This window comes from Schistocerca nitens, chromosome 4, assembly GCF_023898315.1.
Source record: "Schistocerca nitens isolate TAMUIC-IGC-003100 chromosome 4, iqSchNite1.1, whole genome shotgun sequence".
Taxonomy (NCBI): Eukaryota; Metazoa; Arthropoda; class Insecta; order Orthoptera; family Acrididae; genus Schistocerca; species Schistocerca nitens.
In genome coordinates, this window is record NC_064617.1 from 86,018,922 (window position 1) to 86,046,856 (window position 27,935).

The 27,935-nt window shown below is 44.1% G+C and overlaps 1 protein-coding gene and 1 pseudogene across 4 annotated transcripts in view; one reads left to right on the forward strand and one right to left on the reverse strand.

Moving 5' to 3' along the window:
• Positions 1 to 27,935, reverse strand: part of LOC126251689 (protein scarlet-like) — a 327,742-nt gene that overhangs the window by 126,789 nt on the left and 173,018 nt on the right. For all 4 annotated transcript variants that reach the window (XR_007545773.1, XR_007545771.1, XR_007545772.1 and 1 more), the window contains 2 exons: positions 20,719 to 20,817; positions 9,582 to 9,718 (listed from right to left, as the gene is read on the reverse strand). Coding sequence is in view for 1 of the 4 variants with exons in the window: in XM_049952276.1 (XP_049808233.1) it covers positions 9,582 to 9,718; positions 20,719 to 20,817 (236 nt within the window). In the remaining 3 variants the exon portion in view is untranslated. The remainder of the gene's footprint in view (positions 1 to 9,581; positions 9,719 to 20,718; positions 20,818 to 27,935) is intronic.
• LOC126254626 (5S ribosomal RNA) lies at positions 18,037 to 18,154 on the forward strand (annotated as a pseudogene).

Genomic DNA, 27,935 nt, shown 5'->3' on the forward strand with positions numbered 1-27,935 from the left:
GGCAAAGGTGGACATACAGGCTGTTATGTAGGTGGTCATAATGTTCTGGTTTATCAGTGTAGCTCGTGCCTGAGTGTATGTAAGTCAAACTAGCAGCACAGTACGATTTAGTAAAACTGTTGTGTTAATAGGTCACGATGTGAAATATAATTATAACGAACGCTCGGCTATTGCTCTAGGCTGCCTTCATCTGAGTCACTACTTGTCACTACTTGTGATCTACCCCCCGATCCCGTCATCCGAGCAACAGGCGGTGTGGCAAGACAAGCCTCTCATTTAGCAATTACCAGTAAACTCCTGTTCTTTAAAGGCTAGAACTCCCGTACATTATACAGCTACAAACGCATGTTTACCTTGAAAATGAAATAATGTGTTAAAAATTTAACGCCAAGTAATTACTTGAGAAAAACTTTTAAAAATTATTGAAATTATGGTTAAAAAGGGAAATGACCGTACGGCACTGTTGGCCGGGAGGTCCCATGCGGGGGAGTTCGGCCGCCGTATTGCAAGTCCTTTTTAGTTGACGCCACTTCGGCGACTTGCGGTTCAATAATGATGAAAATGATGACGAAGGACACACAACACCCAGTCCCCTGCCGGGAATCGAACCCGGGCCCCTTACGTGACAAGCGGAAACGCTACAGCTACGCTACGGAGTGGAACATCGTGCTTAAAATTTGTTGGAAATCGCTAAGCGCTCTCAGTATGAAATACAGGATGCATATAGTCTGGGTATCTTGCGCTTCATTTTATGAAAAAACACGCATCTAAAAGTTTAGGATGTCATATGCCCTGATCAGTCTTTCGCACAGTGATACATTTTCGCATGTATATTCGATGGTATATGTGGATACTGTCTTCAAACTGGTATTGCGAATAGTCTATTGTAAAGACAACATGGTTCAAATGGCTCTGAGCACTACGGTATTTAACAAAACTGGCACTGAGCACTATGGGACTTAACATTTGAGGTCATCAGTCCCCTAGAACTTAGAACTACTTAAACCTAACTAACTTAAGGACATCACACACATCCATGTCCGAGGCAGGACTCGAATCTGTGACCGTAGCGGTCGCGCTGTTCCAGACTGCAGTGCCTAGAACCGCTCGGCCACACCGGTCGGCTATAGTAAAGACGTAATAAATTAAAATGTCATGTCTGTTGCTGAAGTTTTACATCATAAACAGCGAAAAAATACCAAGCGATAAACCTTTTTCTTTTCATAGATTTATGGAGAGTGTCAGCAAGAAAATCTTAAAGGTTTTAAATTATGTGTAAAGGTTATTGCAAGTCGCCAATTTCTTTCATGCTCAAATGCTGGATGAATAAACTCCGGGTATTTGCTCGTTGTCAGTTACGCTGCCGCGATACAAACACACAGTTTATAACTGCAATACTTCTCTTATTGCGTTAAATTTTTAACACAGGACAGGCTTAGAACCCGCTGCTTCGCTCGTTTAGACTGTATGGCCTGCAGAGATTTTTTTATTTAATCAAATTTGTACGTTTTTCACAAACTGCAACACCTTCCAAGCTTCTCACGCTAATTATGGCCATATAAGCATGGTCTTTCCCGAATTTACATCTGACCAAAATGCGATTCTGGTAGATGGCATTCAAAGTTTTTGTTAATCATATCTTTTGCGTTCTTTTGGAAATAGTTCCATAGGAAATTTCATCCCCTAAAAATATTTCTTAATTCGAACCGAGAAGTGAAATACCAATTTTCATAATTTTAGCTTTAAATTTTTTTTATGTAACGAAATATTTTCTTAAAAATTTCATCTTCTACTGCACTCCTTTAAGGGTTGAATTTCCAGACATATTGAAACACAGTTTTTTTAAATTTCAAACTGAGAAGTCAAATACCAATTGGCATAAACGTAACCTTAAAAATCCTGTAGTGATTCTTTTGTAATTATTTATTTTCAAAAAAACATTCGCCCTCTGTTTTACCCCCTGAGTAGTCGAATTTCCCAAAATGCTTAGACTCGTATTATTCATTGTCTGACTCAGAAACCAAATACCAGTTTTCGGACTTCCAGCTTCAAAATTCCCTTAATAGTTACATACTTTTATAAAGCCTTTCATTCCCTGTTTCACTCCCTTAGAAGTGTCACTTCAGACAATCCTTTCTTAAACGATCCCTACATTATAAGATTTACTCCCTCTCCAAACTTCAAGTTTCTATTCTTAGCGGGTTGAGCTGGGCGATGATGAGTCAGCTATTTCATTCCCATTGGGGTTGAATTTTCAAACACAACAAAACACGTATTTTTTCATCTCTGTCCGAGAAGCCAAACACCAATTTCCAAAGATTTGGCTTTAAAAATTGTTTCGTTTTGCAACATTTCCATTACACATTTCAGACCATATTTCACCCCATTAGAGATTGAATACCCCCCCTCCCCCCCCATGAATCATGGATCTTGCCGTTGGTGGGGAGGCTTGCGTGCCTCAGCGATACAGATAGCCGCACCGTAGGTGCAACCACAACGGTGGGGCATCTCTTGAGAAGCCAAACAAACGTGTGGTTCCTGAAGAGGGGCAGAAGCCTATTCAGTAGTTGTATGGGCAACAGTCTGGATGATTGACTGATCTAGCCTTGTAACATTAACCCAAACGGCCTTGCTGTGCTGGTACTGCGAACGGCTGAAAGCCGTAATTTTTTCCGAGGGCATGCAGCTTTACTGTATCGTTAAATGCTGATGGCGTCCTTTTGAGTAAAATATTTCGGATGTAAAATAGTGCCCCATTCGGATATCAGGGCGACTACACAGGAGGACGTCGTTATCAGGAGAAAGAAAACTGGCGTTCTACTGATCGGAGCGTGGAATGTCAGATCCCTTAATCGGGCAGGTAGGTTAGAAAATTTAAAAAGGGAGCTGGATAGGTTAAAGTTAGATATAGTGGGAATTAGTGAAGTTCGGTGGCAGGAGGATCAAGACTTCTGGTCAGGTGACTACAGGGTTATAAACACAAAATCAAATAGGGGTAATGCAGGAGTAGGTTTAATAATGAATAGGAAAATAGGAATGCAGGTAAGCTACTACAAACAGCATAGTGAATACATTTTTGTGGCCAAGATAGACACGAAGCCCATGCCTACTACAGTAGTAGAAGTTTATATGCCAACTAGCTCTGCAGATGATGAAGAGATTGATGAAATGTATGATGAGATAAAAGAAATTATTCAGATATTGAAGAGAGACGAAAATTTAATAGTCATGGGTGACTGTAATTCGATAGGAGGAAAAGGAAGAGAAGGCAACGTAGAAGGTGAATATGGAATGGGGGTAAGGAATGAAAGAGGAAACCGCCTTGTAGAATTTTGCACATAGCATAACTTAATCATAGCTAACACTAATTGGTTTAAGAACCATGACAGAAGGTTGTATACATGGAAGAGGCCTGGAGGCACTCGGAGATTTCATATAGATTATATAATGGTTAGACAGAGATTTAGGAACCAAGTTTTACATTGTAAGCCATTTCCAGGGGCAGATGTGGATTCCGACCACAATTTATTGGTTATGAACTGTAAATTAAAAATGAAGACACTGCAAAAAGGTGGAAATTTAAGGAGATGGGACCTGGTTAAACTGACACAACCAGAGGTTGTAGAGAGTTTCAGGGAGAGCATTAGGAAACAACTGACAAGAATGGGGGAAAACATACAGTAGATGAAGAATGGGTAGCTTTGAGAGATAGTAAAGGCAGCAGAAGATCGAATAGGTAGAAAGACGAGGGCTAGTAGAAATTAAAATTAATTGATGAAAGAACAAAATATAAAAATCAAGTAAATGAAACAGGCAAAAAGGAATACAAACGCCTCAAAAATGAGATCGACAGGAAGCGCAAAATGGCTTAGCAGGGATGGCTAGAGGAAAAATATAAGGATGTAGATGCATATATCAGTAGGTGTAAGAATGATACTACCTACAGGAAAATTAATGAGACCCTTGGATAAAAGAGAACCACTTGTATGAATATCAAGAGACACAGTTCTAAGCAAAGAAGGGAAAGCAGAAAGGCGGAGGGAGTGTATAGAGGGTCTATACAGGAGGACAATATTATGGAAATGGAAGAGCATGTAGATGAAGATGAAATGGGAGATATGATACTGCGTGAAGAGTTTGACAGTGCACTGAAAGATCTAAATCGAAACAAGGCCCCAGGAGTAGACAACATTCCTTTAGAACTACTGATAGCTTTGGCAGAGCCAGCCCTGAGAAACTCTAACATCTGGTGAGCAAGACGTATGAGACAGGCGAAATACCCTCAGGCTTCAAGAAGAATATAATAATTCCAGTCCCAAAGAAAGCAGGTGTTGACAGATGTGAAAATTACCGAACTATCAGTTTAATAAGTGACGGCTGCAAAATACTAACGCGAATTCTTCACAGACGAATGGAGAAACTGGTAAAAACCGACCTCGTGGGAGATCAGTCTGGATTCCGTAGAAATGTTGGAACACGTGAGGCAATACTAACCTTACGACTTATCTTAGAAGATAGATCGAGGAAAGGCTAATCTACGTTTCTAGCATTTCTAGATTTAGATAAAGCTTTTGACAATGGTGAGCGGAATACTCTCTTTCAAATTCTGAAGATGGCATGGGTAAAATACAGGGAACGAAAGGCTATTTCCAATTTGTACAGAAACAAGATGGCAGTTTTAAGAGTGGAGGGGCATGAAAGGGAAGCAGTGGTTGGGAACGGAGTGAGACGGGGTTGTAGCCTATCCCCGATATTATTCAATCTGTATATTGATCAGGCAGTAAAGGAAACAAAAGAAAAATTCGGAGTAGGAATTAAAATCCACGGAGAAGAAATAAAATCTTTGAAGTTCGCCGATGACACTGTAATTCTGTCAGAGACAGCAAAGGACCTGGAAGAGCAGTTGAACGGAATGGACAGGGTCTCGAAAGGAGGATATAAGATGAACATCAACAAAAGCAAAACGAGGATAATGGAATGTAGTCGAATTAAATCGGATGATGCTGAGGGAAGTAGATTAGGGAATGAGACACTTAAAGTAGTAAATGTGTTTTGCTATTTGGGGAGCAAAATAACTGATGATGGTCGAAGTAGAGAGGATAGAAAATGTAGTCTGGCAATGGAAAGCAAAGCGATTCTAAAGAAGAGAAGTCTGTCAACATCTAGTATAGATTTATACGTCAGGAAGTCGTTTCTGAAAGTATTTGTGTGGAGTGTAACCGTGTATGGAAGTGAAATATGGACGATTAATAGTTAACACAAGAAGAGTATAGAAGCTTTCGAAATGTGGTGCTACAGAAGAATACTGAAGATTAGATGGGTAGAGCACGTAACTATTGAGGAGGTACTGAATAGAATTGGGGAGAAGAGAAATTTGTGGCACAACTTGACTTGAAGAAGGGATCGGTGGGCGGGATGTATTCTGAGGCATCAAGGGATCACCAATTTAGTATTGTAGTGCAGTGTGGAGGGTAAATCGTAGAGGGAGACCAAGAGATGAATACAGTAAGCAGATTCAGAAGGATGTAGGTTGCAGTAGGTATTGGGAGATGAAGAAGCTTGTACAGGATAGAGTAGCATGGAGAGCTGCATCAAACCAGTCTCTGGACTGAAGACCGTAACAACAAAAGGGATTGAATTTCCAAAAACAGTGACACGTGTATGTTTTACTTCCAACATAAAATCCAAATGGAAATTTTCATAGATCTAGCTTCAAAAATGGTTGCACAATGGAATATTTCCAAGAAAACTTCAATTCCCTATTTATCCCCCATAGGAGTTGAATTTTCAAAAACAGTGAAACAGGTATTTTTTATTAAATTTTTATAGACGTACCTTTAAGAAAGCTTTCATAATGAAATGGTTTCACAAAAGACCTCATCCCCTATTTCTCTAGATCGGGGGCTCTATTTCCAAAAGCACTGAAACACGTTCTTTTTTTTTTTGTAACAGAGGAGTCAAATACCAATGTTCATAGATGTAGCTTTAAAAAGTACTATAGTATTTTTAATAAGGATATATTTTCAAAAAAAGCATTCACATAGTATTTCATACCCATAATGTTATATTTCCAAAAATGTTAAAACACGCTTGTCCTTATTCCTGACCGAGAAATAAAATATAAATTTTCGCAGGTCTAGCTGCAAAATTGTCTTAATAGCGATATTTTTTTTTTAAAAAAGAAGCCTTTTATCCCTATTTCACACGCCCAGTGCTAGAATTTCGAAAAAATCTCTCCATAAACGACGCCTGCAGAATAAGAACCTTATCCTCTCCAAATTTCAACTTTGTGTTCTGAACATTTTGGACTGGGCAATGATATGTCAGTCTGTCATTCCGTCAGGACAATTGCCTTTTGTACACAGAGATAATACCTCTTAGTGAGTAGATTTAGATAGTGTGTTAAATTCTTAAATGCGGTCAACAATTATGCTAAATATTGAAAATCAAATTATTTGTTGCTCCTGCAAGCGTTCTGTAGGCTACCTGTAACTGACGGGGCAGTAACATAGAGGTGTTCTCTCGTTCACGATTCCCTTGATGTTCACGACAAAGACCAAGAACGGACCGTCAGTATCGATAAATGCTCCTAGGTGGGCGACCACGGCTGGTCTCAGGTCACTAACACCCATTCCGTTTTGGTCACGACAGAGTCCAAGAGCAGACCTCGAGACTCAGCAAAATTCTTCGACGGGTATCGTCGCTATTAAAGTAAACGCAGGGCTGTAACTGACTACCGGTACTACGAATACAGGTAGGGTGGCACACAGCAAGCTACCAGTTTGAGGAAAGCTGTGTCAAATGGCTACACAAAGGTGGACTGTTTTTGTCTTTAACTTCATAAATTGACGATATTCACCTCAATCTTCGGAGATGGCTGATGTATATGACCATCAATGATATGATAACTGTAGTGCAGGAGCACGTAGTGTAGTTTCTAGACTCAAAGTTATATACGAAAGAATTGTGAGCAGTTACCGTAGGGAAAGGTATTATAACACGTTACTGTCACGTGGGTTAGCCGCGTGGTCTTGGGGGTCTTGCCACGGTTCGATCGGCTCCTCCCGTCGGAGGTTCGAGTCATCCATCAGGCATGGGTGCGTAAGTTTGTTTAACTTATATTAAGTAGTGTGTAAGCTTAGGGTCCGATGACGTCAGCAGTTGGTCCCATAGTTTCCAAGACGTTACTTTGCCAGAATAAAATTTTATAAGCATGGCTAGCGATACAGTCAGGTGATAGTAGTTATCAGAGTGTAAAATGTTACGAGACATGCTGAAGTAAAAGTATCTCATGTCGATTTAGGGAATGAAGAATCTGTCGCCGACTCGAGCAGTTCCAAAGACAGTGGCGTTAGCCAAATCAGTAGTACAGTCCGACACTTCACGTACAAACACTAGTAAGTAGGCGGGAACCAATGATAAATAATTCAGGTAACGATAACTATTTACATTCCTGTGTATACATCTATACTAACAGAATAAAGAAGTATAATATTTAATTTCTCTTACGCATGGTTACTCTATGGTTAGCTCACAGCAGGCTCACAGACTTCCGTAGTCCGATTGTAGTCGTGTTGAGGAGAGTTCTCTCCCTCGCCGTAGCTAAAAAAGACGGTTGCAGCTTTCCTGTACCTCCTATCACTGTGTCCAGTGAAGCCTGTTAAGACTTTCGTGGAACTGGTTCGTCTACAGGCTGCTTTTCATGCAAATTCCGTATGTTGTGCTCTTAGGCTTTGCTGTGAGCAATACAATAATCAGGTACGCTTGACTCCCACACTGTTTATTGCCCAGTACCTTAAAGGATAACCCTGCGTTTACCTTAGAAGCGACGACACACGTCGAAGAATTTTACTCGATTTCGTGGTCTGCTCTTCGACTTTGTCGTGACCAAAACAGAATGGGTGTTAGTGACCCAAGACCACCCCTGTGTCTACCTTCGATGTAGTCGTCCACCTAGGAGAATTTATCGTAACTGAAGGTCCGTCCTTGGTCTTGGTATTGCTCTTTGTCGTAAATGAGAGAATACCTCTATGTTATTGCCCCGTCAGTTCAAAGAGCCCCACTTACCTCTGTTGTGACCGTGCACCTACACTACTGGCCATTAAAATTACTACACCAAGAAGAAATGCAGATGATAAACGGGTATTCACTCGACAAAAATATTATACTAGAACTGACATGTGATTACATTTTCACGCAATTTGGATGCATAGATCCTGAGAAATCAGTACCCAGAACAACCACCTTTGGTCGTAATAACGGCCTTGATACGCCTGGGCATTGAGTCAAACAGAGCTTGGATGGCATGTACACGTACAGCTGCCCATGCATCTTTAACACGATAGCACAGTTCATCAAGAGTAGTGACTGGCGTATTGTGACGAGCCAGTTGCTCGGCCACCATTGACCAGACGTTTTCAATTGGTGAGAGATCTGGAGATTGTGCTGGCTAGGGCAGCAGTCGAACATTTTCTGTATCCAGAAAGGCCCGTACAGAACCTGAAACATGCGGTCGTGCATTACCCTGCTAAAATGTAGGGTTTCGCAGGGAGCGAATGAAGGGTAGAGCAACGGGTCGTAACAAATCTGAAAAGTAACGTCCACTGTTCAAAGTGCCGTCAATGCGAACAAGAGGTGATCGAGACGTGTAACCAATGGCAGCCCATACCATCACGCCGGATGATACACTAGTATGGTGATGACGAATACACGCTTCTAATCTGGGTTTACAGTGATGTCACTAAACACGGATACACGGATACGACCATCATGATGCTGTAAACAGAACCTGCATTCATCCGAAAAAATGACGTTCTGCCATTCGTGCAGTCAGCTTCGTCGTTGAGTACACCACCGCAGGCGCTTCTGTCTGTGACGCAGCGTCAGGGGTAACAGCAGCCGTGGTCTCCGAAGTGATAGTCCAAACGTCGTCGCACTGTTCGTGCAGATGGTTGTTGCCTTGCAAACGTCCCCATCTGTTGACTCAGAGATCGAGACGTGGCTGCACGATCCGTTGCAGCCATGCGGACAAGATGCCTGTCATCTCGACTGCTAGTGATACGAGGCCGTTGGGATCCAGCACGGCGTTCCGTATTACCCTCCTGAACCCACCGATTCCTTATTCTGCTAACAGTCATTGGATCTCGACCAACGCGAGCAGCAATGTCGCGATACGATGAACAGCAATCGCGATAGGCTACAATCCGACCTTTATCAAAGTCGGAAACGTGATGGTACGCATTTCTCCTCCTTACAGGAGGCGTCACAGCAACGTTTCACCAGGCAACGCCGGTCAACTGCTGTTTGTGTATGAGTAATCGGTTGGAAACTTTCCTCATGTCAGCACGTTGTAGATGTCGCCACCGGCGCCAGCCTGGTGTGGATGCTCTGAAAAGCTAATCATTTACATATCACAGCATCTTCTTCCTGTCGGTTAAATTTCGCGTCTGTTGCACGTCATCTTCGTGGTGTAGCAATGTTAATGGCCAATAGTTTAGAACGATATTGTGGTGAACTGTAGGTTAGTAAAGTGCGGAGAGAGAATTCCGACTAGCTGCGCAAAGGCTGTAGCTGGTTCTCACCATGAGCGTGAGGTGCTCGCGCACGGTGAGGCTGCCGACGAAGAGCTCGTGCTGGTGCATGTAGCCGCTGAGGCGCCGCATGCCGGGACCCACCGGGTGGCCGTTCACGCGGATGTCGCCGTCCACCAGCGTGCCGGCTGCAGACAAACCAGGTAGAACCAATGATCCAAAAACAGTCTTAATCGCATTTATTACTGTTATACCGCCAACTGGACCGAGCGAGGTGGCGCAGTGGTTAGACACTGGACTCGCATTCGGAAGGACGACGGTTCAATCCCGCGTCCGGCCATCCTAATTTAGGTTTTCCGTGATTTCCCTAAATCTCTCCAGGCAAATGCCGGGATGGTTCCTCTGAAAGGGCACGGCCGACATCCTTCCCCATCCTTCCCTAATCCGATGAGACCGATGACCAAGCTGTCTGGTCTTCCCCAAACCAACCAACCAACCAACCAACCGCCAACTGGTTTCAACCCAACGTAGGTGTCGTCTTGTGGGCGTTTACACCATCGATTGACTGCTGGTGGTGTCACTCCTGTCTACATAACGGCAGGAAACTATGTTCATAACCATGTCCAAAAACCGTGTACACATGCGTGCAGTACTTTTTCACTTCCCACACGCATTTCACTAGCCAGCACATCAATGTTTATTAGCGAAAGTACCGCCACATGGTTATCAAACTAAATTTATTGTGGGACTCAGGATTTGTTGGTAAGAAGGAAGCATCGTGACAGAAGTAGAAGTACTGCAAGAAAATGAAGCGCCTACAGACGTCCTTATAATCTTATTTACTGTCTAGCTACCACTTTCGGCGCTTCAATGCGCCATCTTCAGGCCTTAGTTGATGCTTGAAGGGGTTATCAATATAAGTGTTCGATAGAGTTCCGCACTGTCGCCTGATAAACAAAGTAAGAGCCTACGGAATATCAGACCAGCTGTGTGACTGGATTGAAGAGTTTTTAGCAAACAGAACACAGCATGTTGTTCTCGATGGAGAGACGTCTGCAGACGTTAAAGTAACCTCTGGCGTGCCACAGGGGAGTGTTATGGGACCATTGCTTTTCACAATATATATAAATGACCTAGTAGATAGTGTCGGAAGTTCCATGCGTCATTTCGCGGATGATGCTGTAGTATATAGAGAAGTTGCAGCATTAGAAAATTGCATCGAAATGCAGAAAGATCTGCAGCGGGTAGGCACTTGGTGCAGGGAGTGGCAACTGACCCTTAACATAGACAAATGTAATGTATTGCGAATACATAGAAAGAAGGATCCTTTATTGTATGATTATATGATAGCGGAACAAATACTGGTAGCAGTTACTTCTGTAAAATATCTGGGAGTATGCGTACGGAACCGTTTGAAGTGGAATGATCATATAAAATTAACTGTTGGTAAGGCGGGTACCAGGTTGAGATTCATTGGGAGAGTGCTTAGAAAATATAGTCCATCAACAAAGGAGGCGGCTTACAAAACACTCGTTCGACCTATACTTGAGTATTGCCCATCAATGTGGGATCCGTACTAGGTCGGGTTGACAGAGGAGATACAGAAGATCCAAAGAAGAGCGGCGCGTTTCGTCACAGAGATATTTGGTAAACGTGATAGCGTTACAGAGATGCTTAGCAAACTCAAGTGGCAGATTCAGCAAGAGAGGCGCTCTGCATCGCGGTGTAGCCTGCTGTCCAGGTTTCGAGTGGGTGCGTTTCTGGATGAGGTATCGAATATGTTGCTTCCCACTAATTATACCTCCCGAGGAGATCACGAATGAAAAATTAGAGAGATTCGAGCGCTCACGGTGGCTTTCCGGCAGTCGTTCTTCCCGCGAACCATACACGACTCGAACAGGAAAGGGAGGTAATGACAATGGCACGTAAAGTGCCCTCCGCCACAAACCGTTGGGTGGCTTACGGAGTATAAATGTAGATGTAGATGTGATCAAAAGTATACGGACACCTGGCTGAAAATGACTTACAAGTTCGTGGCGCCCACCATCGGTCAAGCTGGAATTCAGTATGGTGTTGGCCAACACTTAGCCTTGATGACAGCTTCCACTCTCACAGGCGTACGTTAAATCAGTTGCTGGAAAGTTTTTTGGGGAATGGCAGCCCATTCTTCACGGAGTGGTGCACTAAGGAGAGGTAACGATGTCGGTCGGTGAGAGCTGGCACGAAGTCGGCGTTCAGAAACATCCCAAAGGCATTCTATAGGATTGAGATCAGGACTCTGAGCAGGCCAGTCCATTACAGGGACGTTACTGTCGTGTAATCACTTCTCAACAGGCCGTGCAATATGAGCAGGTGCTCGTTCGTGTTGTAAGTTGCAGTCGCCATCCCCGGATTGCTCTTCAACAGTGGGAAGCAAGAAGGTGCTTAAAACATCAGTGTAGGCCTGTGTTGTGATAGTGCAAGCCCCCTCCATGAAAAACACTACCACCATATAACACGACCGCCTCTGAATTTTTCTGTGGCACTACACACGCTGGCAGATGACCGTCACCAGGCATTCGCCATACCCACACCCTGCCATCGGATCGCCACATTGTGTATCGTAATTCGTCACTCCACACAACGTTTCTCCACTGTTCAATTGCCCAGTATTTACGCTCCTTACACCAAGCGAGGCGTTATGAGTGGCTTATGAGCAGCGGCTCGTCCATGAAATCCAAGTTTTCTCACCTTCCCCGCGACCATTATAGTACTTTCAGTGGATGGTGATGCAGTTTGGAATACCTGTGTGATGGTCTGGATAGATGTCTGTTTATTACACATTACGATCCTCTTCAACTGTTGGCGGTCGCTGTCTGCCAACAGACGAGGTCGGCCTGTACGCTTTTGTGCTGTACGTGTCCCTTCACGTTTCCACTTCCATCGGAAACAGTGGACCTAGGGATGCTTAGGAATGTGGAAATCTCATGTACAGATGCATGACACAAGTGACACCCAATCACCTGACCACATTCGAAGTCGGTGAGTTCCGCGGAGCACCCCATTCTGCTCTCTCACGATGTCTAATGACTAGTGAGGTCGTTGATATGGAGTACCTGTTGTCTAATATGAAAAACGAATGTTTTTGCGAGAGTCCGATTACTTTTCATGACATAGTGTATACGCTGCATCATTGGCCAACACAACTGGTTCACTATCTGTAACTGACTCCAACAATCAGCTACCACTTGCAGAAACATTCGCATTGGTAGCTGATGGTAGGGGCGCTGACATGACAGTTACAGATAGTCTGCGTATACCAGGTATGTTGGCCACTGATGCAACGTATATATATCTACTAAGGCCTGAAGGTGGTGCACTGAAGCACCGAAACTGGTAGCTACACAACAAATAAGATCATAAGGACGACTGTAGGCGTTTCATTTTCTTACAGTAGTGAACGGCCTTGGTGCCCAAAATCTCTAATCAAAAGGATGCTCATGCAAAACCTTGAAGTAGAAGTAACCGCAGACATGTCCTGGGGAGGTGTACTGGAACCCTTGCTGCTCCTATTGTATATTAATCAGCGACTATAAAGACGTGCTACCTGAAAAAGGCTGCATAAATACCCAGTCATCTGTATTTATGATTTCAGTCTTGTGTAAACACTGACAACTTCCTTTACACCCAAGCAAATGTACTAACATTAGCACTATGGTATCTATCAACAAAATTTTTAGCGCTATCCCGAAAACAGATTGGAGAATGACACTAAGGGAAATATGCGTGAGAACCAGGCAGGTTTTACGTTGGGACAATCTTGCATGTATCATAGTTTTACCCTTATAGAAATAGGTGAGCAGGTGTATACAGAGGAAAAAAACTTGCAACACCAAAAAATGTAATGTACAGTAATGAAATTTGATTATGGAGATGGAAGAGGATGTAGATGAAGATGAAATGGGAGACACGATAATGCGTGAAGAGTTTGACAGAGCACTGAAAGACCTGAGTCGAACTACTGACGGCCTAGGGAGAGCCAGTACTGACAGAACTCTACCATCTGGTGAGCAAGATGTATGAGACAGGCAAAATACCCTCAGACTTCAAGAAGAATATAATAATTCGAATCCCAAAGAAAGCTGGTGTTGACAGATGTGAAAATTACCGAACTATCAGTTTAATAAGTCACGACTGCAAAATACTAACACGAATTCTTTACAGACGAATGAAAAAACTGGTAGCAGCCGACCTCGGGGAAGATCAGTTTGGAACACGTGAGGCAATATTGACCCTACGACTTGTCTTAGAAGAAACATTAAGGAAAGGGAAACCTACGTTTCTAGCATTTGTAGACTTAGAGAAAGCTTTTCACAATGTTGACTGGAATACTCTCTTTCAAATTCTAAAGGTGGCAGGGGTAAAATACAGGGAGCGAAAGGCTATTTACAATTTGTACAGAAACCAGATGGCAGTTACAAGCGTCGCGGGGCATGAAAGGGAAGCAGTGGTTGGGAACGGAGTGAGACAGGGTTGTAGCCTCTCCCCGATGTTATTCATTCTGTATATTGAGCAAGCAGTAAAGGAAACAAAAGAAAAATTCGGAGTAGGTATTAAAATCCATGGAGAAGAAATAAAAACTCTGAGGTTCGCCGATGACATTGTAATTCTGTCAGAAACAGCAAAGGACTTGGAATAGCAGTTGAACGGAATGCACAGTGTCTTGAAAGGAGGATATAAGATGAACATTAACAAAAGCAAAACGAGGATAATGGAATGCAGTCGAATTAAGTCGGGTGATGTTGAGGGAATTAGATTAGGAAATGAGACACTTAAAGTAGTAAATGAGTTTTGCTATTTGGGGAGCAAAATAACTGATGATGGTAGAAGTAGAGAGGATATAAAATGTAGGCTGGCAATGGCAAGGAAAGCGTTTGTGAAGAAGAGAAGTTTGCTGACGTCGAGTATAGATTTGTCAGGAAGTCGTTTCTGAAAGTATTTGTATGGAGTGTAGCCATGTATGGACGATAAATTGTTTGGACAATGTGGTGCTACAGAAGAATGCTGAAAATTAGATGGGTAGATCACATAACTAAGGAGGAGGTATTGAATAGAATTGTGAAGAAGAGGAGTTTGTGGCACAACTTGACAAGAAGAAGGGACTGGTTGGTGGAACGTGTTCTGAGGCAACAAGGGATCACAAATTTAGCATTGGAGGGCAGCGTCGAGGGTAAAAATTGTAGAGGGAGACAAAGAGATGAATACACTAAGCAGATTCACAGGGATGCAGGTTGCAGTAAGTTCTGGGAGATGAAGAAGCTTGCACAGGATAGGGTAGCATGGAGAGCTGCATCAAACCAGTCTCAGGACTGAAGACCACAACAACAACAAAAACAATGAAATTTCTGAAATACATTTAATTAGGTATCATATTTAAGTGATTAGCATTGCAAGAACACAGGTTAATGTAAGCGTGAAACAAGCCGATGAAATGTGAAATGCTGGTACATTAGTAACGTATGCAACCGCCACAATGTTGAATGCATGCATGCACATGTGCATGCATCCTGTTGTGCAGGCGCCGGACGTCAGTTTGTGGGATGGAGTGTCTGTGCATTTGTTGCGTCAATACAAGGACAGTTAATGCTGTTTGTGGATGATGCTGGACTTTTCGTCAGATTATGTCCCATTTGTGCTCTACTGGAGACATATCTGCTGTTCAAGCAGGCCACGACACCATGTCCACAATCTGTAGAGCATGCAGCGTTATCGTGCTGGATAACACCCTCTAGAATGAGTGGTACCACAACAAGTCGAATCAATTTGCCGTCAGGTTGCGTAGGATTATCACGGAAATGTTTCTTCTGTCGCATGAAATCACACTCCACACCATGACTCCTCGAGTAGGTCCGGTGTGTCTAGCACGCAGACAGGTTGGTTGCAGGCCTCCTTCCAACCAACACTGCCACGGAAGCAGGACCAGCTTTCATCAGAAATCACTAGTAACCTCCACCCATCCCGCCGATAAGCTGTCACTTGACACCACCGAAGTCGCAAATTGTAGTGGTTTGGGGTCAGTGGAATGCACGCTACAGGGCGTCTGACTCGGAGCTGTCGTTGAAGTAACCGACTTTTAAGGGCTCCGGAAAGGCTCAAAATCATGAAAAGTTCAATTTTTACTTTTTTGCGTTTTCTGAATCTGCAGACTATTACCTTTTAATAGATATATAATTTATTCAATTCCGAAGACTACAACTACTTTTAAATTTTTTTGAAATGTGTTCTACATGGGCGTGACCCACTGTGGCGCTGTTAAACTGCTGTCAAATGGTGTTATTATTAACGTCCGTGTTCATCAGGTACATTTTAGTGATGTGAGATAAAGTATGTGTTGTGGCTAACCTGTGATGGTTCAATATATATCGCTGGTGTGATTGTCGATTGTTTCATGTTTATTTACTCTGTCGTTATCTCGAAAATATTCGTAATTAATTCTGTTTCTTGAGTCTCTGTTTTGTTGAAGTATAATAATGAGTAAAAGTAAAGTTATTAGAAATCCTCTGAAGGCTTTTAAGAAAAGGAGAAATGTTGGAAAGCCAAAGGTATGTGTTATTACTGTAAACAATAAAGACGATGAAAATCCCCAACATAGCTTGTGTCCCAAAGAAGAAGACAGTTGGTGTAAATATAACAAAGGATTGCTAACTGGTGAAGTGTACACTCATAAGCATAGTCTGCCTCATGCAATAATGGAGGTGATAAAACCTATTTTCAGAGACTTAGCAGCACCTGAACTGTTGAAAAAGTGTATTCACGGAAAAACTCAAAACCCCAATGAAAGTGTAAATAGTGTTATATGGTCGAGAATCCCCAAGACTGTATTTGTTAGAATAGAAACACTTCACTTTGGTGTGTATGATGCTATTGCGACTTTCAATGATGGCAACATTGTAAGGTGCAAGGTATTTAGAAATATGGGAATGAAGATAGGTTCTAACATGGTACGAGCGATGCTTGCTTTAGACAAGGAACGCCTTCGGGCTGCAGACAGGGCTGTAAAGAGTCTAGAAATACAAGCAAGAGTAAACAGGAGGAGGAACAAGAGGAAGCTGGAGGAGGAGTTTGCAGAGGATGAAGATAATCCATCCTATGGACCTGGAATGTACTAAAAAGTTAATCCAATCTTTGTCGCTCGATTCCCAAAACTTTTATTTTCTCATACTAATTACATGTTTTCTAAGGATCTTCCAAACATATTTGTTTCAAACTTTCAGTAAATGTTATACAGTACCTTCTGCATAATTTAACACAGCCTTTTTCCAAAAAACTGTGTTTTTTGAATATATAAATAAAAAATTGCAAAAAAAGTTGTGAATTTTCATTACAATTGAAAAAAATCATCTTTAATAACTGAACTAAAATTTTGTAAAATCCCTGTGTTAAGTTGTAGCCCATATTCCAATAAATAATCTGTAAAAAGTTCAACTTCCTACCTCAAATACTTTGTGAGGAAAGATGTAATTTATAAGCGTTATTTTAACATTGCAAGTATAGGGCGTTCCGGAGCCCCTTAACAGGTCGTTGTGTCATTGTGGTGCCCACTGCTGCTGAAACTGATGCTGCAGATGCAGCGTGGTGCGCCAGAGCCATACGCAGAATACGACGGTCTTCCCTCTTAGTAGTTCCACGTGGCCGTCCGGAGGAAGGTCTTCTTGCGACCGTACATTCTCGTGAATACGGGAGCTGCCAGCAGTCATGCACACTGGCTACATTCCGGCAGGATCGCAGAAGGAACATCCAGCTTCTCGTAGCCCTATTACACGGCCTCGTTCAAAGTCAGTCAGGTCATGGTAATGGCGGCTTTGTCGCCTTAAAGGCATTCTTGACACGCGTCAACCCACAAAATCCAAAGGTAACTGACTTTCACGACCGTTACAGCGTGAATTTAAAGCAAACCTTATTCGCATTCTCATAGTGCCGCTTCTAGCGCCACTCTTACACAAGTTGCGCAACAGCCTATTTGGATTCATATCATCTTTCAGGTGTAGAAACATGCCTATCAAGTTTCATTAATGTAACTTAACTGATTTTTGGTGTTGGTTTTTATTTCGTCTGTGTATTTGAAGACTTACAAAAAGCATATGATTCTGGATACGTCAAAATATCACGGGAAGCGATGAAGTGTATAGTTATAGAAGCACAGCGAAATACCGGATCCGGTCAGGACTGATAGAGAACATAGAAAAGATATGAAGAAGAGCAGCGTGGTTTGTTACAGCTTCTTTAGTATTGATTGGAACAAGAAAAGGGGAACTGACACTAGAATACAATGTACCCTCCGCCGCACACAATAAGGTGGCTTGTGGAAAATAGATGTAAATGAAGATGTAAAATATACCAGAAATCTTAGGCAGTAGTCAAAGTAGGGAGAAAGTTGAGTGAGGCAGTCCATACATCGAAACAACATAGAAGGACTGCAGTACGTTGCCGACCCTATTTAAAATATATATGAAGTATACAATGGAATGGCAACGGCCTTGCCGCAGTGGATACACCGGTTCTCGTGAGATCACCGAAGTTAAGCGCTGTCGGGCGTGGTCGGCACTTGGATGGGTGACCTTCCAGGCCGCCATGCGCTGCTGCCATTTTTCGGGGTGCACTCAGCCTCGTGATGCCGGTTGAGGAGCTACTCGACCGAATAGTAGTGGCTACGGTCAAGAATACCATCATAAGAACCGGGAGAGCGGTGTGCCGACCACACGCCCCTCCTATCCGCATCCTCAGCTGAGGATGGTACGGCGGTCGGATGGTCCCGATGGGCCGCTTGTGGCCTGAAGACGGAGTGCTGCTTTATACACTGGAATGGTGAAATAGTCGTGCGAAGGTATAGGAATTTTTTTCCACTATGGCACTATATCCTCATCATAATTTGCCGATGATCAAGTACTGATAGGAAAAAGTAGGGGAGGGGAGGGATGTTATGTGTATGATAAAAAAATTAATGGAAGCATTTGAAGGGGACTAGTTTAGGATAAGTATGAGCAAAGTAGAATATCTGGTAGTGAGAGGAACTTAGTACGTCCGCAATGAACTATTAAAGCGTTAAAACATTGTAAATATTTAGGATCGATACGTCGGGGAACTGTGATGCAGATGTGGAAGTCAGGATCCAGCAGGCAAGAGGAGAAGTTAATGTGAAACTGGACATTATCAAAAGAAACAAAGAAGAGTATGCTGCAAACAGTAGTTGGAAGTATACTGATATTTGGTGCAGAAGGACAAACTTGAGGGTGCAGCAGAGAAGTAGAGTACAGAAAGTAGAAAAGGATGTAAGAAGGATGTCCAGAGGTGAGAGGAGAAGAAATGAGGAACTCAGGAAGAAATGAGGAACTCAGGGAGAAAACTGATATGGGAAACCAGTCGTGAAATTAACTCAAAAAAGGGCACTTCAATTATTTGCCCATGCACGGTAAATGGAGCAAGAACAGTGGTTACACGGAATCCTGGAATGGTCGCAGCCGGGAAAGAGGAAGTGCCAGCGGCCGAGATTAACACTGAGAGCGTGAGCAATTGAAATGAAGAGGAAGAGAGATCTGAAGGAGGAAGACTGCAGTGACCATGAATGCTGGTGAACGGAAATATAGGGCAACTGTTGAATAGAGGAGAAGCCCTTAGAAGTAAAAGTAAGCAGTCTTTGAATGTACAGAAATGAAAATTGTACACTTCACAAAACACAGAAAAATAAAATCATCTGGCTACTATATCAGTGAGTTATAATTGCAATAAGGCAGCAATACCTGGGTGTAACGATTTATGACGATATGAAATTAAGTGATCACGTGTTGTCAGTAAAAGTATTTGTCCAATAATTAATAAGGAAATAAAATTTATTGCTATTGAAAGTCCTATATTTCCTAACAATATTAGCAGTAAATATCCAGCAATTATACTTGGGGCTAATCGTACTTCTAATGTTCCTGGTCGAATAACATTTCTAATTGTTTCAATTAAAACCATAAATGATATTAGTGCGGAAGTAACGCAGAAGGGAGGCTTCGATTCACCAGTTCGATACTAGGAAAATGCAGTCAGTCTACAAACGAAACTGCGTAAAAATATTCTTACGATGCATCCTAGAACATTCCGTAAGTAAGCTGGTCACATACCAAACAAATAGCACTAAGAGGGTATATTCGACGTAATCAGAGAGGCCACGATGAATTGTCAGTGGCTCGTCTCCCTCACTAGAGAGTATTGGGAACTCTGAGAAATCTGAAGTGGTAGATGGTCAAACACAGATGTCAGTTATTCCACGAAAACCTACTTACAATATTTCAAGAACAAGAACTAAGTGAAGAATCAGTAAACATTCTTCAGCCCTCACGTATTGCTTCCGTACGGAGCGCGGAGACCAGATTAGACAAAAATACAGCCCGCAGAGGGGCGTTTGAGCAGTCGTTCCTCCTGCGCTCCATACTCGATTGAACCTTGGAAGAAACTGTAAAACGTGGCACAATGCGTAGTGCTCTCCGCCAAGTACTTCACAGTGGTTTGCAGAACTTTGGTGCAGATGTAAATGTACTGCTGCTACTATACGAGTACAAAGGGAATCTGGGCGAGTACGTGGGTTGTAAATTATCAGGAATCATACCTTTTAAACAGAGTTTCCAGGTAAACAGTCTCTAAAGTTGTACAGTTAATCCACGTAGCGCCTCAGTCATTTTTCGTTCCTTCCTGAAAAGGTTACTTTTCTGGTTCCTTTTCACTACAGAGAACAAAAAAAAAATCAGGATTGGGTCATCTGGCTGCTGTGAACCATTATCGTTTTGTATTTGGCCATAAAAATGACAGACACTCAGCAATGCTGTGAGCCCTTACGATTACTAGGAACTGCTAAGGCCTTTGCCCTACAAATGCTGTGGCGAATATGTTTCGACTCAAGACGCTCCGAAAGAGGAAACAAACTGATTTGTAAATCGGTCTTTGTACTATACGATCTGCTTCTTTTTGGACCTCACATGCCTAAATCCTTCATCTACAAAATGTATTCTTCTTTCAATGAGCAACTGTTTCACGAAGTTCGTCGAATTATTTTTTCGTTCAAGGAGTTCCGCAGTATGCTCTGCGATAAAAACGCAACATGGAAGATTAACAAGCAACAGCAGACTAGTTGCTTCCGCTCAGGCTGGTGAAGCCGTGCCACACTCACCTGGTGATCGGTGAGCCAGCGCCGCCATGAGCGTCGTCTTACCGGCGCCGCTGCCTCCCAGCATCGCCACGAGGGTTCCGGGTCGCACCACTCCAGTCACTGGAACACCAGCAGGCTTAGCTGAGCAACCTCCAACAACTGAACTACAAGTACAGCAGTTCTTGGATAAAATAAATTGCTCAAAGAACTTTCTCAGCATAATTTACTTAGTTTGTGAGTTTCTGATTAGATACCTGATGCTTATTAGTTTTTTGATCACAGGAGATTGCACCTTACAGCCGTTCGCATAGTAGAAATATAAGTAAACCTGCAATGTCGGTGCTATCCAGTAGAGCGCGCTGTGTCTGCAATCGTGAATGGACCAATTGGGATTGTATGCACTATCCAGTCTGTCGAAAGTATAGCTGTAGGTTTTGAGGCGCCTGTCGGTATGGATGTACTTCCTCAACGCACATTGCCTCTTTCCTTGCGGATGTGGGAGAGTTGTGTGCCCAGGGCCTCCTATCGGGTAGACCGGTTGCCTGGTGCCAGTCTTTTTAGTTGACGCAAATTGGGCGGCTTGCTTCTCGATGAGAATGATGAAGATAGACAGACCCGACCGGGAATCGAACCCAGGCCCCTCGCATGGCATTCTCGCGCGCTAACCACTCAGCTGTGGAGGCGGACAGTATGTAGATGAGGGTAACGTATGGATAGGGTATTGATAAAATTGTGTTGTTATGGATGAAACAAAGGAAGGAGGAGCAACCAGTAGATGGCAAATGGCCTACACTTCTCGAATAACTACACTCCTGGAAATTGAAATAAGAACACCGTGAATTCATTGTCCCAGGAAGGGGAAACTTTATTGACACATTCCTGGGGTCAGATACATCACATGATCACACTGACAGAACCACAGGCACATAGACACAGGCAACAGAGCATGCACAATGTCGGCACTAGTACAGTGTATATCCACCTTTCGCAGCAATGCAGGCTGCTATTCTCCCATGGAGACGATCGTAGAGATGCTGGATGTAGTCCTGTGGAACGGCTTGCCATGCCATTTCCACCTGGCGCCTCAGTTGGACCAGCGTTCGTGCTGGACGTGCAGACCGCGTGAGACGACGCTTCATCCAGTCCCAAACATGCTCAATGGGGGACAGATCCGGAGATCTTGCTGGCCAGGGTAGTTGACTTACACCTTATAGAGCACGTTGGGTGGCACGGGATACATGCGGACGTGCATTGTCCTGTTGGAACAGCAAGTTCCCTTGCCGGTCTAGGAATGGTAGAACGATGGGTTCGATGACGGTTTGGATGTACCGTGCACTATTCAGTGTCCCCTCGACGATCACCAGTGGTGTACGGCCAGTGTAGGAGATCGCTCCCCACACCATGATGCCGGGTGTTGGCCCTGTGTGCCTCGGTCGTATGCAGTCCTGATTGTGGCGCTCACCTGCACGGCGCCAAACACGCATACGACCATCATTGGCACCAAGGCAGAAGCGACTCTCATCGCTGAAGACGACACGTCTCCATTCGTCCCTCCATTCACGCCTGTCGCGACACCACTGGAGGCGGGCTGCACGATGTTGGGGCGTGAGCGGAAGACGGCCTAACGGTGTGCGGGACCGTAGCCCAGCTTCATGGAGACGGTTGCGAATGGTCCTCGCCGATACCCCAGGAGCAACAGTGTCCCTAATTTGCTGGGAAGTGGCGGTGCGGTCCCCTACGGCACTGCGTAGGATCCTACGGTCTTGGCGTGCATCCGTGCGTCGCTGCGGTCCGGTCCCAGGTCGACGGGCACGTGCACCTTCCGCCGACCACTGGCGACAACATCGATGTACTGTGGAGACCTCACGCCCCACGTGTTGAGCAATTCGGCGGTACGTCCACCCGGCCTCCCGCATGCCCACTATACGCCCTCGCTCAAAGTCCGTCAACTGCACATACGGTTCACGTCCACGCTGTCGCGGCATGCTACCAGTGTTAAAGACTGCGATGGAGCTCCGTATGCCACGGCAAACTGGCTGACACTGACGGCGGCGGTGCACAAATGCTGCGCAGCTAGCGCCATTCGACGGCCGACACCGCGGTTCCTGGTGTGTCCGCTGTGCCGTGCGAGTGATCATTGCTTGTACAGCCCTCTCGCAGTGTCCGGAGCAAGTATGGTGGGTCTGACACACCGGTGTCAATGTGTTCTTTTTTCCATTTCCAGGAGTGTATAAGGAGGCCGCCAATCTTAACGACCCCATTCGACAGATGGATCACCATTAACAGCGTCACGCCCTCTCACTTGTCCTACCACATGTGATATTACGTCTCGGTGCTCTTCGTCAAATATTACGTCCAGCCTTGTCAAATATGTGGGGGTCTAGGAAGCTTGCTTATTAGGTTCGCTAGACAAACATTCAAGCAAAATCGTATTAATGAGTTATCTTACAAAAAAGTAAATGATAATACTTTGACAATTACACAGATGTGTCGCAAGCGAAGGGCGACATACAAAATAAGCAGTCTCTTCACTACAACAATTCCCGCATTATACAGAGTGTACAAGCGAAGTAAAGAGCGCTGACGCTTGTATCCGAGTCGCTAGTCTTGAAGCTACTATTCAACTAGGCCGCGACTTGTCGGGCGCGGCTCTTGCGTCCTCTTCACATATGGACCGTTGCTGTCGCGTTGTCGTCCTGGAGAGGGGTGGGTCAGCGTGCAATTAGCTGACGTCTTCTCACGGCCATCTCTTCTCTATCGTTCCCGACTGGCCGTCACATGTGACACTGTAGAGAATTTGGAATTTAATCCAGGACATTGGTGCAAAGACCCGTGTTGAAGAATTTTATGCCACCACTGTCCACAACTTCTCCCGTTTATGGCCAAATATCTGCAGTGCAAATTTTATCCAGTACCAGGGTATGAACCGGCTTACGTCCAGGTCGAACGCCATTGCACAGGTGTTCGCTACTGACCGATTAGTTTGTCAACACGCCTCTAAGCTTCATTTCAAGCTCAGATCGTGCGTTCATAATCACTTTCCACGAAAAACATTTGCCCGCGGAATTGGCGCCGCCGGCCGAAGTGGCCGTGCGGTTAAAGGCGCTGCAGTCTGGAACCGCAAGACCGCTACGGTCGCAGGTTCGAATCCTGCCTCGGGCATGGATGTTTGTGATGTCCTTAGGTTAGTTAGGTTTAACTAGTTCTACGTTCTAGGGAACTAATGACCTCAGAAGTTGAGTCCCATAGTGCTCAGAGCCATTTGAACCATTTTTTTGAATTGGCGCCATTGAAACGTTCAACCTCTATCGAGAGACGCCAAACAACAAGGATATCCTCGGCGTGGTCTCCCGCAGTCATCAACACCCTTCTATGACCGCTACAGACAAGTTACAGCTCGCATGTACCTGAGAGAATGGGATAGTACCGTATGCAGCCTTTTTGGAGGCAGAGTTCAGATTTAGCAATGGAGAGGAGAGGAAATGAACCCAGATCCGCAGAAAATGGAAGGGGGTTATGCGCTATATGATCAATAGTATTCGGACACCTATTGATGGACATTAATACGGGCGGAGTCCATACTTGGTCTATTTGATGGCTTGAATGCTGCCAGGGACACTTCCAGTGAGTTGTCTGAGTGTCTGCCGTGGAATGGCAGCCCTTTTCAAGAGCCGAACCCACGGAACTAATGATGTACGCTGGAGTCTGGAGCGAAGTCGATGTTCTGACTCACCCGAAAGGGTGAGTTGGTGTCGAGACTTTGCACACTCCAGTCCATTTCAGAAATTTTAATGTCCACAAATCATCACATAGTGCGTGGTGCTTTTGATAGAGTGAATTGTCATGCTGATAAGCAATCATCGTCTCCAAACTGTTACTGTACCATACGCAGTACACTATGCTCTAAAATGTGTTCATATGCTTTCGCATTTATCGTTTTCTTAAGGATAATGACGGAACGGCGCCCTAACCATGAAAACCACCCCCTCCACACTCCATTGTTGGCACTGCTCTTCAAGCTGCTAACGTTCTCAGGCATTCGCCAAACCAAATCCTTCCAGCGGATACACATAGGACATCGCTATGTCCATCACTCTAAATTACTCGTTTCCAGGCTACCACTGTCCAGTGGCGTCACGCTATACACCAGCTCAACTGGAGAAATATCTGGCTTAAGAGGAGCTATTCGACCACTGTACTTATTTCTTCTGAACTCTCTATGGACAATCACTGTGTTAGCGGGAGGACAGCTGGTAGCAGTTTAGAAACCACGAGTGATTGCTTAAGCTGATTTCATGCGATTTTATACGCCCATCCTCCGTAATGGCCGAAGGTACCTGTCTGTCAGCACTTACCTGCCTGGTCTTGGTTTAGCTGTGACAGCAGTTCTAAGCAAAGAAGGGAAAGCAGAAAGGTGGAAGGAGTATATAGAGGATCTATACAAGGGCGATGTGCTAGAGGACAATATTATGGAAATGGAAGAGGATGTAGATGAAGATGAAATGGGAGATACGATACTGCGTGAGGAGTTTGACAGAGCACTGAAAGACCTGAGTCGAAACATGGCCCCGGGAGTAGACAAAATTCCATTGGAACTACTGACGGCCTTGGGAGAGCCAGTCCTGACAAAACTCTACCATCTGGTGAGCAAGATGTATGAAACAGGCGAAATACCTTCAGATTTCAAGAAGAATATAATAATTCCAATCCCAAAGAAAGCAGGTGTTGACAGATGTGAAAATTACCGAACTATCAGTTTAATAAGTCAAAGCTGCAAAATACTAACGCGAATTCTCTCAGACGTACGGAAAAATTGGTAGAAGCCGACCTCGGCGAAGATCAGTTTGGATTCCGCAGAAATGTTGGAACACGTGAGGCAATACTGACCCTACGACTTATCTTAGAAAATAAATTAAGGAAAGGCAAACCTACGTTTCTAGCATTTGTAGACTTAGAGAAAGCTTTTCACAATGTTGACTGGAATACTCTCTTTCAAATTCTAAAGGTGGCAGGGGTAAAATACAGGGAGCGAAACGCTATTTACAATTTGTACAGAAACCAGATGGCAGTTATAAGAGTCGAGGGCATAAAGGGAAGCAGCGATTGGGAAGGGAGTGAGACAGGGTTGTAGCCTCTCCCCGATGTTATTCAATCTGTATATTGAGCAAGCAGTAAAGGAAACAAAAGAAAAATTCGGAGTAGGTATTAAAGTCCATGGAGAAGAAATAAAAACTTTGAGGTTCGCCGATGACATTGTAATTCTGTCAGAGACAGCAAAGGACTTGGAAGAGCAGTTGAACGGAATGGACTGTGTCTTGAAAGGAGGATATAAGGTGAACATCAACAAATATACGATGAACATCATCAAAAGCAAAACGAGGATAATGGAATGTAGTCGAATTAAGTCGGGCGATGCTGAGGGAATTAGATCAGGAAATGACACTCTTAAAGTAGTAAAGGAGTTTTGCTGTTTGGGGAGCAAAATAACTGATGATGGTCGAAGTGGAGAAGGTATAAAATGTAGACTGTCAATGGCAAGGAAAGCGTTTCTGAAGAAGAGAAATTTGTTAACATCGAGTATAGATTTAAGTGTCTGGAAGTCGTTTCTGAAAGTATTCGTATGGAGTGTATCCATGTATGGAAGTGAAACATGGACGATAAATAGTTTGGACAAGAAGGGAATAGAAGCTTTCGAAATGTGGTGCTACAGAAGATTGCTGAAAATTAGATGGGTAGATCACATAACTAATGAGGAGGTATTGAGTAGAATTGGGGAGAAGAGGAGTTTGTGGCACAACTTGACAAGAAGAAGGGACCGGTTGGTAGGACATGTTCTCAGGCATCAAGGGATCACAAATTTAGCATTGGAGGGCAGCGTGGAGGGTAAAAATCGTAGAGGGAGACTAAGAAATGAATACACTAAGCAGATCAGAAGGATGTAGGTTGCAGTAGGTACTGGGAGATGAAGAAGCTTGCACAGGATAGAGTAGCATGGATAGCTGCATCAAACCAGTCTCAGGACTGAAGACAACAACAACAACAACAACAACAGCTTTTCCATTCGCGTTTACACTTCACGATTTCACGATGACACCACCAGCAGTCGACCTGGGCGGCTTTGGAAGTGTTGAAATGCCCCTGGTGGATTTGTTACGCAGGTGTCACCCAGTGACTAGTCCACATTCGATGCCACTGAGCTCTGCTGGCCCACCATTTCAACTGTTACTCCTTCTCTACCGACAGCACCAATACTTCCCGCCTCCTCTTATACTGCCTGGTCCGCCTCTGATAACATCGTGTGGTCACTTCCGCATTACATATACGTGTGCGGAACCTTTTGATCAGATAGTGTGTGTATGATGGGAGGGAGAGATATGGGGACAGAATGGAGCTCCTTTGGGGAATGATGTGGAGATTAACAGGACGGGAGATAAGAGTAGAAACAGGAGACGGATTGGTTCAAATGGCTCTGAGCACTATGGGACTTAACTTCTGAGGTCATCAGTCCCCTAGAACTACTGAAACCTAACTAACTTAACGACGTCACACATATCCATGCCCGAGGCAGGATTCGAACCTGCGACCGTAGAGGTCGCGCGGTTCCAGACTGTAGCGCCTAGAACCGTTCGGCCACTCCGGCCGGCGGTGACAGATTATAATACAGTTTAGGGGATGCGCAGGATATGCTTTAATTTTGAATAAAAATCGTCGGCAATGGCGACCCATGGCTTCTGGTATAATAGTCGCCCATGTTTGGCCATTGTCCTGGTCTGAGAGGGTGGTGCAAAGGACAGAATCTCAGGAAGGACTTTTGTGCCATTCGGGTGGGAAACTGACTCTAAAACGGGGAAGAATCAGTAATGATGAACGAGATGAGAATTCAGAAGGCAATGGAAACCACTGCATTAAAGATGGATAATGTGTTTCCACAAGAGACGTGCCTGGCAACTGAAGAAGTGTCATGACTGTCTCTCCATTCGAAAGAAGATTGGGGATTATTTCCCGTTTGGATCTCTGAGAGGTGATTGCCAAGGGGAGTAACCACGAGAAACAAATTTAATAAGCAACACAAATATAACATTCTACGAGTCGGAGCGTGCAATGTCAAAAGTTTCAGTGTGGGAAGGAAGCGACATCTGAAAAGGGAAATGGAAGCTCCCAGGCTAGGTATAGTGGAGGTCGGTAAACGGAATCGAAGGACAATAAGGATTTCTGGTCAGTCGAATAGATGATAATAT